This window comes from Heloderma suspectum, chromosome 15, assembly GCF_057233095.1.
Source record: "Heloderma suspectum isolate Gila_16-S chromosome 15, 16-S_ref, whole genome shotgun sequence".
NCBI lineage: Eukaryota > Metazoa > Chordata > Lepidosauria > Squamata > Helodermatidae > Heloderma > Heloderma suspectum.
This window is the reverse complement of record NC_139472.1, coordinates 9609936-9623402: the sequence shown is the minus strand read 5'-3', so window position 1 is coordinate 9623402 and position 13467 is coordinate 9609936. Positions and strand designations below refer to the sequence as shown.

At 47.8% G+C, this 13467-nt stretch overlaps 1 protein-coding gene across 5 annotated transcripts in view; it reads left to right on the top strand.

Moving 5' to 3' along the window:
* The window catches only part of MTHFR (methylenetetrahydrofolate reductase), a 59708-nt gene that overhangs the window by 19306 nt on the left and 26935 nt on the right, over positions 1 to 13467 (top strand). For 4 of the 5 annotated variants that reach the window (XM_084821876.1, XM_084821875.1, XM_084821873.1 and 1 more), the window contains exons 7-12: positions 177 to 311; positions 1613 to 1793; positions 3777 to 3959; positions 8255 to 8356; positions 9956 to 10075; positions 11196 to 13020. In XM_084821876.1, the coding sequence (XP_084678002.1) occupies positions 177 to 311; positions 1613 to 1793; positions 3777 to 3959; positions 8255 to 8356; positions 9956 to 10075; positions 11196 to 11393 (919 nt within the window). In that variant the 3' untranslated portion in view covers positions 11394 to 13020. Of the gene's footprint in view, positions 1 to 176; positions 312 to 1612; positions 1794 to 3776; positions 3960 to 8254; positions 8357 to 9955; positions 10076 to 11195; positions 13021 to 13467 lie in introns of those variants that run through there. The other variant, XM_084821877.1, reaches the window with a different exon arrangement.

Genomic DNA, 13467 nt, shown 5'->3' with positions numbered 1-13467 from the left:
TCATGGGGGTTGAAAATGTGCCCTCCCATCCCACGAAGTTGCCCACCCCTGGTTTAGCGTGGTGTCTCAACACAGCCATTGGGAAACCTGTGAAACTCTGAAATAGATGTAGTAAACAGATAAATGTGCAAGTGTTTTAATCTTCTCTCCCTCCTCCTCCTCCTCCTCCCTGCAAGGCGTCTCTTGCCCTGGGCAGTCAGTGCTCACCCCAAGCGGCGAGTTGAAGACGTTCGGCCCATTTTCTGGGCCTCTCGGCCAAAGAGTTACATCTACCGAACTCAGGAATGGGACGAGTTTCCCAACGGCCGCTGGTGAGTGTGGGGCCTTGCGAGTTGGGTGTGTTGCTGTGTGTTGCTCTCGCTGTATCAGGGGTGTTGAACCTCTTTTAGCCCGCGGGCCGAATTCAGTTTTGGAGAAGCTTTCAGGGGGCACGTTCCAGTGGTGGGTGGTGCTGAAGGCAAAAGGGTCAGGACCTAAAAAATACCCCAAATCTAACATGTTGTAGCTTCAAGCTCTTCCTGCCAGAAACTAAGTTGTAGGAGAGACATTTCAACCTTTTAGAATGGGGAAAACTGCACAAAAGCCAGGAACCCACCCAAGTGGAGAGGGGCCAGCAAACCACCAAACAATTGGTGGTTGGGGAAAAGGGGCGTAGCCATCTGGTGAACCTCCCTTGAGCATCCCTGCTGTGGAAGAATCTGGTTGGACAGGGGAGTAGTGAGCCCATCTGAAAAATTAAAAAGATGGCACCACCTGATCGTATTTCTGTTTATTACGACATACTTTTTTTTAAAAAAACACCCCAGCGTTCCACTAATTATGGCCTTCAAGGCAGCTTACAAGGTCCATTAAAAGAAAAACATGCACAACATCAATTAACAGTTTTTCAAATACTGCTGTTAAAAGTAATTCAAAAGCAGTTCCGCGCTAATTAACCAAAGGGGTTGGACAGCCTAATGTAAGCCAGCCAAGTGAACAGCTGCAGAAACAGCAATAAATTCTGCTACTTTCAAACATAAGAAATTGCCTTAGTCATAGTCAGACCCTTGGTCCATCTAGCCCAGTATTGTTGACACTGACTGGCAGCAACGGCTCTCCAGGAGTTTCAGGCACACTTCTTTCTTAGCACTACCCGGAGATGCTGGGGATCGAACCTGGGACCTTGCGCATGCAAAGCAGGGGCTCTTCCTCTAAGAAAGGGCCGCTCCCTGACTGACCAGCCAAAGCTCTGGCAAAACGGACTTGCGCAACCACTTGAAAGACAACACATGGCACACCTAGCTTGGGAGTGACCACAGAAAAAGTCCTAGCTCTTGCTTGTCTTGTATAATCCAAACCACTTGTATATTCCAAACCACTGAACAATACGAGAAAAAAGCCCAGATCAAATCAATATTAAAGCAATGAAATAAATTTTTGTACTGAAATAGCGGTCCCCTGTTACTCTTGTTTGCTGCTACCAAGCGGCATCCGTGGAGAAGCAACGGTACATTGAGACAACCATGCCAAATATTCCTATTGTTTTCTTTCGTGATCGGCTTTCTCCGTCCTCTGTGTGGATTCCCTGCCACTGTCTCCGCTGATATGCTGTCTCTCTTCCCCAAACCTCCAGGGGTAACTCATCCTCTCCAGCCTTTGGGGAGCTTAAGGACTATTACCTATTCTACCTGAAGAGCAAATCTCCCCGAGACGAGCTCCTGAAGATGTGGGGGGAAGAGCTAACCAGCGAGGAAAGCGTCTTCGAGGTGTTCAGGTGTTACATCGCTGGGGAGCCCAACAAAAGCGGCCACAAGGTGAGAGCGTGGGAGACGGTGAATGTCATGAATAGATCAGGTTTATGTGTCAAGGGTGTGGAATGTGACACCGCAACCTGACAAGAATGAGCTGATGGAGCAGTCTGAACCAACAGAGGATAGTTTTGGTCTCTGAGCAGAGCAGCTGTTAGGAAGCCCGCAATGCCTGGTGGTGTTACTTCTGAAGGCTGGATAGAGCCATTGGGAAAGGGGGAAAATCTCAAGCTTGCTCTGAAGAGGTGGGCCGGTTTCCTCCCCCTCCTCCCAAGTCTTTTCTTCCCTGAATTTCTGACCTAGGTGCATCTGGCCGGGGCAGGGATACAGAACCGCTTTGAGCCCGAAGGCAGAATTCCATTTTGGAGAAGCTCTTGGGGCTGAATTCCAGTGGTGGATGGGGAGAAAGGCAAAAGGGATGAGGTGAAAAACACCAGCTTAGTTTAGCTGAAAGCTGTTTCTGCCAATAACTCAGTACTAGGGGAGGCATTTCAACCTTTTAGAATGGTGGAAAGAACTGCACAAAAGCAGGGAAACCACCAAATGATTGGTGGTTCGGGGAAAAGGGGCATGGCCAGGGGAAGGGGGCATGGCAGGATTGCGACCTTGCCTCCCGACCCAGCATCCCTCTGCACTTGCTGTTGTATGAACATAGGAAGCTGCTATATATTGCGTCAGACTGTTGCCGTCTATTCCCAACGGTGGGTTTCAAGCAGCAGTCTTTTTGCAATCCTTGCTCTCTGAGAGCCAGGAGACACCGGGCATTGAACTGGGACATTCTGTGTGCAATGCACTTGCTACGCTGCCTGTTCCCCTTGCCACCGCCATTTCATCTGCCTCCAGTGAGAAGGCTGTAGGGAAGAGCTGACAAAGAGGATTTCCAGCGGAGACCATAAATGTTAATTCTGGTAAAGTTTCTTATGCTCTACCACAGGAGCAATTACTCTGCAATGCAAGGAGGTATTCTGTCTGTCTGTCTGTCTATCTGCCAGCATGAACCTACCCATACACTCCACTCCACATCTAAGGCCCTCCTCCAGGTGTCTCCTCCGAGAGAGGCTTGGGAGATGGTAGCAAGAGAGAGGGGCCTTCATGGTGGCAGCTGCCCAGTTATAGAATGAACTTCCTGATGAGGCCCACCTGGTGCCAACACTGTTATATTTTCAGTGCCAGGTTTAGACCTTCCTCTTCTCTCAGGCATTTGGCAGCCTATGATGAGGCTTTAATCAGGTCCTGGATTTTTCTTACTGTTGATGGTTTCAAATTGTTTCAGACAGATGTTTGTCTTTGTGCGAGCTGTCTCTTTATATGTTTGTATGTAAACGGTTTTCATAATGTATTTTTAGTTTTAATGTTTGTAAACCACCCAGAGAACTTCAGCTGTTGGGCAGAATAGAAATGTAATGAATGAAATGAACGTATCTATCATCACCAGCAGCCATTCCTGCAGGTAGAACAGGGAGATGAGAGGATGAAACAAGGCCATTCCATCAGCTCTGCTGGAAGGCTACTGATGTTTCTCCTGTTGTTGAACCCACATGTGTAGAGCCCTGACTGTAAGCCTAGAGCATAGGGTCCAAATGTTTTTTGCCTCTTAGCTGTTTAGCACATAGAGCAAGATGTGTTTATTTTATTTTATTTTACTTACTATTCAAATGTGTATAGCACTTTCCACAAAGGTATCAAAGTGGAGAACATAAAATACAATGACATCAAAACAACGATAACAATAAAAACAACACAATACAAATGAATCAGCCACCAAACCACACACTCTGCTGTGTACTGCAAGCCATTGCTGACTGGTTCACGTTTCAGGCAAAGTGTGTGTACAAGAGGCTTTTGCATGAAACAGGGGGACAAACTCAGGGGATTTGGAACATGGGGGGAGGGGTGTGTCTGCATACAGTGTGCAGCCTGCCCACCCCTCCCCCCCCGACACATCACCTTTCCAGAATCTTGATCTGCTCCGTCTTCTTCTCCTTGCAGGTGACCTGCCTACCTTGGAACGATGACCCCCTGGCTGCAGAGACCAACCTCATGCAAGAACAGCTGGCCAAGGTGAACCAGAGAGGTATCCTGACCATCAACTCCCAGCCCAACATCAACGGCAAGCCGTCAACCGATTCCATTGTGGGCTGGGGGCCGGAAGGAGGTTATGTCTTCCAGAAGGTGATATCCGTGTGCATGAGTCTCTCTACCCTCCGCCCCGAAAGATTTTGCTTTCTCTATTTACCAAACATTTCTGTGTTTAAGCCTGATTTTCTTTGTAAAACGAAGAGCCACCTTTCTGCCTTTGGAGGTGCAGCCATACAAACATGGCATAAGTGTTATGCATTTTGCTCAGTGTGTATGGGCCCTTGCTTCAGGAGAGCATTTAGGCACATCATCAGGCAAAGAGTTAAATCTCTGGAGGGTCCTATGTTGCCTAGTCCTGGTGTAAACCCAAGGCTGTGTTTTATTTATGGCTGTTTTATCGATTCTTGTGCTGTTTATTCTTTTGCATTATATTGTATTTTATTCTTTTAAAAATTTGTATTCTATTTTATATTTTTAACTGTGTTTTAAAATAGCATTTTGAGTTTTTAATGGGTTCTAATCCGCCCAGAGAACATTAGTTATTAGGCAGATTAGAAACGTACTGAATAAATTAATACATTTTAGGTGTTTTTACCCTGCACTTAAAAAAAAATAAAAACACGCAATAAAAATTTAAAATAAATACAAAAACAGCAAGGCACAGAAATGACACAGCTAATTTGTCTTAGCACAATACTGCACATCTTGTTATAGCAACCAATTAGAATGTTTTAATATAAATCCTGATTTAAAACAATCCATACTGGTGCAGGAAATCCCATTTTTAATCAACATTGGCCTTGGGAGAGGGCAGGATGGGTTATTCCCATTTCACAGATGGTTGTGTAGAGGCATAAAAGCAGAATTCCAGCCGCCTGCCCTTGGCAATGAACCAGCATTGTGTGGTTTGTGCCCAGAGTAGCTTGCTTGCTTGCAACCTCAGAGGACATTTGTGAAAGGGGTGTGGCAGAGTCTCCCTTGCCAGCGGGCCCAACTGCAGTCAAGTGGCACAACGGGGCTGAATCAAAGCATTCTGTCTGCTCAACGCCAGCAGGTGTCAGGAACAGTTGAAGGAAATCGAGATTCCCACCTGGAAATGTGTGTCCGTTTGTGTGCGTGTTGGGGGGATGACACAAGCCTAATACAATGAGCAAGGAATAGGGTAGGGGGCTAACGGGACTGTGATCCTCGAGACCAGCCAGTTACAAAAGCAAGCAGAGGAGAGATTAAGCGCGATTAGTGGGTCTATTTGTGTCTGAGACAAAAGGAGCCAGGCTGTGAATTTCATAACCCCCATTATGAGCCCATCACCGCTGCTGGCTACCCCATTAAGCTGTGCCCCCCCCCATGGTGAAATCCCCCCTCAGAGAGAGTTCAGCCCAGCACAGAAGCCCCACATTAGCCCCATTTTTTCAAAGTAGCCTCTTAATCTTTCCCGCCTCCTTTTCTTAAATGGTTAAATACAAGCTGATTGCAACAAAAAATTGCAGCATATGGGGAGTTACATTACCGTAATTCTCTCCGCCGCCCTTCCCGTCCCGGATCTCATAAGCCGTCAGCGAGAACCCGTTTTGGATAACCTTCTTATCCCACTGGCTGTCTTCTCTTAACCGAATGAGATTAAGGTCAAGTGAGACTAGTGTGTAAATGGCCCAGGCGTTCTCATACCAGTCCAGTGAGCCTGTGTGTGAGACACAGTCTGTGTGCGAGAGTCTCTGTGTGCGTGTGTGAGAGTCTGTGTGTGTGTGTGTGTGAGAGTCTGTGTGTGTGTGTGAGGGGGAGAGGGGGGGCAGGGTTTAATATAATCTGCTAACCGAGGAGAAAAACCTTTTGCCATAGCAAAACTCATAGAACTATTGGAAGCACATTAAATGTTTGTGTATTCTACTGCAACAGACCAATACAGTTACCCATCTTCGATGCTGCATAAGTGTTGTGTCCCATCCCCCCCCCCCGCCCCCGCACCTCAAGGCCTGTCCTTGGTCCTTCTGACCCCAACTTACACTCAGTGCTGTTCTGTCCTGGGTTTTCCTCTTTCTCGTACCAACTGATCAGGCCCAACAGCAGTCGTATCAGGCCATTCTTTCCCCCTTACGATTCTTCAGTGATAAATTCGGGTCACATCCTGCTCTCACCTGTCTTTTCCTCACTCACTGAACCAGTGTTTCAACCCTCCAAAAGTTCTGGTGCCAGTTCTGAGCACAACCCCCCGCCCCCCGCGGACCCAGAAACCCGGCTGACCTGCTCGTGTTTTTCAGCCTCTGTAAGACCGAAACAGAAACCCACACAAAGCGACGGTAAAACTGCTGATTTTGGACACGATAAAGGAAAGGCCTGGGCTCTTTTGAATTCTAACTTAACATGCAACAGAAATCTGACCTGGGCTGGGAAGACTGTGTTTAAGGAGGCAAGGGGGGTGGACCTGTATTTCAGCATTCAGCTGACTCTGCAGACTAACCGGCTGCAATTAGCATTCTTATTTAACCATGAAATGTGTTGTTGTCGTTCAGCCGTTCAGCCGTGTCCGACTCTTCGTGACCCCGTGGACCACAGCACGCCAGGCCTTCCTGTCCTGAGCTCTCTCCCGGAGCGTGCTCAAGTCCATGTTCATTGCATCCGTGATGCTATCTAGCCATCTCATCCTCTGCTGTCCCCTCCTCCTTTTGCCTTCAGTCTTTCCCAGCATCAGGGTCTTTTCCAGGGAGTTTTCTCTTCGCGTTACGTGGCCAAAATATTGGAGCTTCAGCTTCAGTCTCTGCCCTTCCAGTGAGCACTCAGGGTTGATTTCATTTAGGATGGACTGATTTGACCTCCTCGCAGTCCAGGGGACTCGTAAGAGTCTTCTCCAGCACCACAGTTCGAAAGCATCGATTCTTCGGCGCTCAGCCTTCCTTATAGTCCAGCTCTCACAGCCATACGTTGCCACTGGGAAAACCATAGCTTTGATTATGCGGACCTTTGTCGGCAAGGTGATGTCTCTGCTTCTTACTATGCTGTCTAGGTTGGCCATAGCTTTCCTCCCAAGGAGCAAGCGTCTTTTAATCTCACGGCTGCAGTCACCATCTGTGGTGATCTTGGAGCCCAAGAAAGTAAAATCTGTCACTGCTTCCATTTCTTCCCCTTCTATATGCCTGAAAGTGATGGGGCCAGATGCCATGATCTTAGTTTTCTTAATGTTGAGTTTCAAACCAGCTTTTGCACTCTCCTCTTTCACCCTCAACAAGAGGCTCTTTAGGTCCTCTTCACTTTCTGCCATTAGGGTGGTATCGTCTGCGTATCTGAGGTTGTTGATAATTCTCCCAGCAATCTTAATTCTGACCTGTGATTCATCCAACCCGGCGTTTCTCATGATGTACTCTGCATATAAGTTAAATAAGCAGGGCGACAATATGCAGCCTTGTCGTACTCCTTTCCCAATTTTGAACCAATCGGTTGTTCCATGTCTGGTTCTTACTGTTGCTTCTTGGCCCTCGTACAGGTTTCTCAGGAGACAGGTAAGGTGGTCTGGTACTCCCATCTCTTTCAGAATTTGCCAGAGTTTGTTGTGATTCACACAATCAAAGGCTTTAGCATAGTCAATGTTGCAGAAATAGACGTTTTTCTGGAATTCTCTTGCTTTCTTCATGATCCAGCGAATGTTGGCGATTTGATCTCTAGTTCCTCTGCCTCTTTGGAACCCAGCTTGTACTTCCGGTAGTTCTCGGTTCACATGCTGCTGAAGCCTAGCTTGTAGGATTTTGAGCATAACCTTGCTGGCATGTGAAATGAGCGCAATTGTACGGTAGTTTGCACACTCTTTGGTGTTGCCCTTCTTTGGAATTGTAATGCATTGTTGTTGTTGTTCAGTCGTTCAGTCATGTCCGACTCTTCGTGACCCCATGGACCATAGCACGCCAGGCCTTCCTGTCCTGCGCTCTCTCCCGGGGTGTGCTCAAGTTCATATTCATTGCATTGGTGATGCTATCTAGCCATCTCATCCTCTGCCGTCCCCTTCTCCGTTTGCCTTCAGTCTTTCCCAGCATCAGGGTCTTTTCCAGAGAGTTTTCTCTTTGCATTAGGTGGCCAAAATATTTGAGCTTCAGCTTCAGTATCTGTCCTTCCAATGAGCACTCAGGGTTTATTTCCATGTGTTAAATCTGGATGCCAATAGGATAAATCCCCTGGTACTGTGGGGTGTTTTTTAACCATATTACAATTTCTAATTGGTTTTTAATTGTTGACTGTATTATTTCTTGTGGGTACTTTGAGTAGAAAGGCAGGATTTGTTTTTGTTTAAAAAAAAAACTTGTGCAAATACATTCCTGGGGAACGAACTCCAGAGCAAAGGGCCATCCTTGTAGTCTGCAAAGGAATCTTTGACTGAACATCTCCTCTTGAACTTCTCACAGGCTTACCTGGAGTTCTTCACCTCCAGTGAGAACGTCAAAGCCCTCCAGACGGTTCTGAAGAAATACGGTCAGCGAGTGAATTACCACATTGTCAACGTCAAGGTACAAACCTTCCCTGACTGGTTGCTGCAGAAGGTTTCTACACACCAGAAATGTTGAACCTCTTTCAACCTGAGGGCTGAATTCCATTTTGGAGAAGCTCGGGGGCCATATTCCTGGGGCCGAAGTACTAAAAATACCAGCATATTTGACTTTGAGTTTCTTACTGCCAGTCACTAAGCCGTAGGAGAAGCATTTGAGCCTTTTTAGGGTGCGATCCTACGCATATTTAGACAGAAAAAAATCCTACAACTCCCAGCATTCCCCAGCCAGCAGGGCTGGCTGGGGAATGCTGGGAGTTGTAGGACATTATCTGTCTAAACATTCGTAGGTTTGCACCTTTAGGGAAAACAAAACAAAACCCTGCACAAAAGCCAAGAGACCACCAAACATTTGGGGGAAAGGGGGTGGGGCCAGGGAAAGAGGCATGGCCATTTGGGGAACCCAGGAGGGCCAAATTTGGCCTGCAGGCCCTCAGCTACACACCCCTGCTATAGAAGCTTGACAAAAACAAGGTGTGCAGCGTCCCAAAAGCAGAAGGACGAGCAGGGAATGGTGTTGGAGAAGGTGTTGGTGGTGGTTTGTGGGCAGCTCAGAAGTGCTCAAGCGTGAGCCCTGAGAAGACTGGAACCATGCTTGGATGAGGTGTTGGGGGCAGGTCAGCCCAGCCCACATGGGAAGCCAACTATAAGCCAAGGTCTGAGCTGAGAAGTCCAGTGGATGGTTAGAATGAAGGTACCAGCAGGCAGACAAGTATCAGCTGTGCTGGTTACCACTGTTTCTGAGCCCAATTTACAGTGCTGCTTTTTACCTTTGAAGTCTTGAAACAGTTTGGGATCCTTCCAGTTTGAGCCGTTCCTGGTCTCTGACAGAGGAGGGCCTCTTCGCGCAATGCTTTTGCATAACCTAATGTGAGAATCTGCCCAGATACAATGGTCTGTTTTCCTTCCTACCCTTCTTCAGCTGAGCGCTGTTGTATTCCTGTCTGGTTCTGTCTTTGTTCAGTCTGCTGGATGAAGACATAGAATTGATGGGGCTCTGTAGTCCACGCAGACCAACTCTGTGCTTGGTTCCCTCATTTGCTTTAAGAAAAATCTTCCCATTTTGTTAAGTCCCTTCAAAGAAAATTGGGTTTATTTATTACTACGTTGATATCCTGCCTTTTTCCCTCTTAGAAGGGCCCTAGGTGGCTGACATAATCCTCCTCTCCATTTTATCCTCACACAGCCCTGTGAGGTAGGTGAGGCTGAGAGTCAGCGACTGGCCCCAAGTTGCCCAGTGAGCTGAGTGAGGACTTGAACCTGGCTCTCCCAAGTCCCAGCCCAACTTTCTAACCACTGCACCACGCTGGCAGCTCCTCCCACAGCCCAGCTCCAGTTGGAACTCCGGCTCCTGTTGGCCAAAGAAGGAGACCATCCTGCCTGCTGGACTTACCCCACCCAGCTAGAAGCAGCGGGAAAAAGGCGTAAAATCTTTAGGGATTCGTGGCATGGGGCTGTGGGAGCCAACGACAGATGAAACCGTAACCCGAGTGCGTCTCTTTCCTGATCGCGCCTCCCTCTTTTCTCTCCTTTCTAATGCCCTCCCTGTTCCCCACGGTAGGGTGAAAACATCACCAATGCCCATGAGATGCAGCCAAATGCCGTGACCTGGGGCATCTTCCCCGGCAGGGAGATCATTCAGCCGACGGTTGTGGATCCGGTTAGCTTCATGTACTGGAAGGTAAGAGGGTTTGGAAGGTGCTTGGTGCCAAACTGGTGCTCCAGCATTTTTCATGTTTGTGAACAGAGGTGAAAGGAGCCAAGCACCTTCCCCTTCGGCCTTTTAAGAACAAGCGTGTCGTTACCATTCCACCAGCCCTTCCGAAAGGCCTCATTTTTTCCTCTTCACTCTCCGTGCCCTTCTCCTTGCATGTCCTGCCTTTTTAAGACCATACGCCTGCGGGCAGGACCGGTCTTGTTTTACTGGTTGCATGTAAGCCTTTTCGGCAAAGAGCAGGATAAAAAAACACTGTAAGGACGCAATCCTATGCGTGTTTAGACAGAAAAATGTCCTGCAGCTCCCGGCATTCCACCGGCAACGGATCGCACCACAAAGTTGTTTTTAGATATACATTGTCTCTGTGTGTGTTTTTATGTAAATAGTTTTTAAACTTGGTATACTTTATTTGTAACGGTTTTTAATCTTCGTACACTACCCAGAGAGCTTCAGCTATGGGGTGGTATAGAAATGTGAACAATAATAATGTTATATAAAGTGCTGGTTCTTACCTTTAAGGCCTTACGTAGTCTCGGTCCAAGGTACCATAGGGAGCTCCTCCTTCCCTCCTTCCCAGTCTGCCAGCTAAGGTCCTCTGTGGGTTATCTGCTGTGGCTGCCTCATGTGAGTTTAGCAGCCATATGCAAGAGGACCTTTTCCTTTGCTGCCCCACAGCTGGGGAATGACCTGCCAGTTGAAATGCACCTGCTGACCTCTTTGAATGTTTTTAAGCAGGAACGGAAGACCGTTCCTCCGGCAGGCCTTGCCTTTTTAGAACCCTCGTTCCTCTTTGCTGATTGTTGTACACTGTTTTTATGCTGTATTATTTTTATTGTTGGGTTTCTTGTTAAATGGTTTTTAACTTTGCACGCTACCTAGAATTTTTTTGTATCTAGGCAGGTTATAAATTGAATAAATAAATAATAAATCATTAATCATCATCATCATCATAAATAATAATAATAAATTGTTTTTAACTCTACATGCTGCCTAGAGTATTTTGCATATAGGCAGGATATAAATTGAATAAATAATGAATAAATAATGCTAATTAATAATAAACGTGCTCTCTCCCCTTGGCCAGGACGAGGCCTTTGCCCTGTGGATTGAGCAATGGGCCAAGCTGTACGAAGAGGAGTCCCCGTCCCGCATGATCGTCCAGTACATCCACGACAACTACTACTTGGTCAACCTGGTGGACAACGATTTCCCCCTGGACAGCTGCCTCTGGCAGGTGTTGGAGGATATGTATGAGCTGCTGAACTGTGCGGTCGGGCCGTGAAGGCGGCACGCGCCCTCCCAGATTGCGGTTGGAGGCACATTCAGCCTTGGGATCTGAGGCGGAACGGCAGCATCCCAGACACTCCTCTGGAGGGCTCCTCTTTCTTCTCTTCTGGTTGGGTGGCCGTTTGCTTTTCGCAGGGGTGCTCTCCCTTCTGAGCCAGCAGACTCCGGAAACGATATCGAGCCCTTTTTCGATTGTTTCGAGCCCTACCCCTTTGCTTGGATCAGGGGCGTGGGCAGCCCGTAGCCCTCCAGATGCTTTGACCTACGGCTTCCGTCAGCCCTAGCAAGCATAGCCAGTGATAAGGGATTATGAAAATTGTAGGCCAAAACATCTGAAGGGCCACAAGTTGCCCAGTTCTAACTTAAATGGCAGCTAGAAATCCTAACGGCCTACCTCTGGATCCCTCCCTTTCCCTTCCCGGGTTGCACTTACCAGCTGCTGCTTCAGTGCAAAACCTTCTGATCGGTGATCACTGTGACGGATGGCTCTGTAGTTTCTCGCTAAGAACAGCTGTGGCACCAGGGCATTCCAAGTCAAAGACACCACCTCCCGGATCACCATGTTCGGCTGCAACAGAAATCTCCTCCTTGCGGTTTGCTATTTATTTTATATTCTTATTTTATTTTTAAGATGTGGGATCTGTGCCTCTCCTTTCCTCTTTGCGGGGGGGAAAAGAGTTCGGATATTTAAACACTGGCAAAGAACAGAAGAAATTAAATTAAAATACTTGTGCCTGTTCAAGTTTCCTTCTGGAATGGGAGGACAAGAAGGGAGAATCGCATCTTGGGGCTCCATGGGGCAGGGTACTCAGGCCCATGCGGAGGCTGTGAGTAATGGGACCCCAGCCATGGGAAGCTGCCTTCTGTGGTGCACTCCTTCACACAGCACATAGTTAAACTACGGAATTTGCTACCACAAGACGTGGTGATGGCCACCAACCTGGATGGCCTTAAAAGGGGGTTGGACAAATTCATGGAGGAGGTGGCTATCAACAGCTACTAGTCCCGATGGCTGTATGCTACCTCCAGCATCAGAGGCAGTATGCCTATGTGCACCAGTTGCTGGGGAACATGGGCAGGAGGGCGCTGTTGCACTCCTGCCCTGCTTGTGGGTTTCCCGTGGGCAGCTGTTTGGCCACTGTGTGAACAGAATGCTGGCCTGGATGGACCCTTGGTCTGATCCAGCACGGCTCTTCTTACATTCTTAAGGAGAGAAAACCTGGAGGTAAACTGGAATTGCCTGACAAAGGAGTACTTGGAGAGTAGTGTGTGTTGTGTTACAGTGCCCCCAAGGAAGATGGTATTGAGAGCACAGTGGGTCTTGCGAATATTCACACCTAAAGCAAACCTTCCCCAACCTGCTGCCCTCCAGATATTTTGGACTACACCTCCCAGCATTCCTGACGGTTGGCCATGCTGGCTAAGGCTGATGACAGCTCAGGTCCAAAACATTTGAAAGGCAATCCAGTTAGGGAAGGCTAACCATGAGATTTCTTCTCTTTGGTCCTGCGGCAGTGCCTTCTGTCCTTTTCTTCCTTGCCAAATTATGGAAGCACTGAAAAATTCCAATTAAAAACAAACCATTGCAACACAAAGAACCTCAGCTGAAGCCCTGTTCCTTGGCAACCTTTTTCAGCCACCTCTCTGGCTTGTAAGACTGCAGCCAGAGAGGTGGCTGAATTTTTTTTTCTGGTCAGTTCCCCCCGCCCCCCTGAATTAGTGTCTCAGTTGCTCCTGCACCATATTTTATCTGCTGTTTTTAGTTTCTAGTGCCGTAGCCTTCAGCTGTTTTTTCAGGTTGTTCACTGCCTTGCTTCAGCAAAGAGGTGAGATATACATCTTGGTATAATGAGGGCTAGAAACTCCCCCCCCCCCCGCTTTTAAATGAACGCAGAGCTTCTCATCAAGCCGATGTGCCCTGTAACACATTGATTGCTCCCCCCCCCCCCTCCACGTTTTGGCAGAATCCCCACATACACTGAACCTGTTACTCAAGGTGGGCTTTTTTATGCAGGGCTGATAATCTTGCCTGAATTCATCAGGCGCCTGCAACCTTTCCAGCCCTGGTT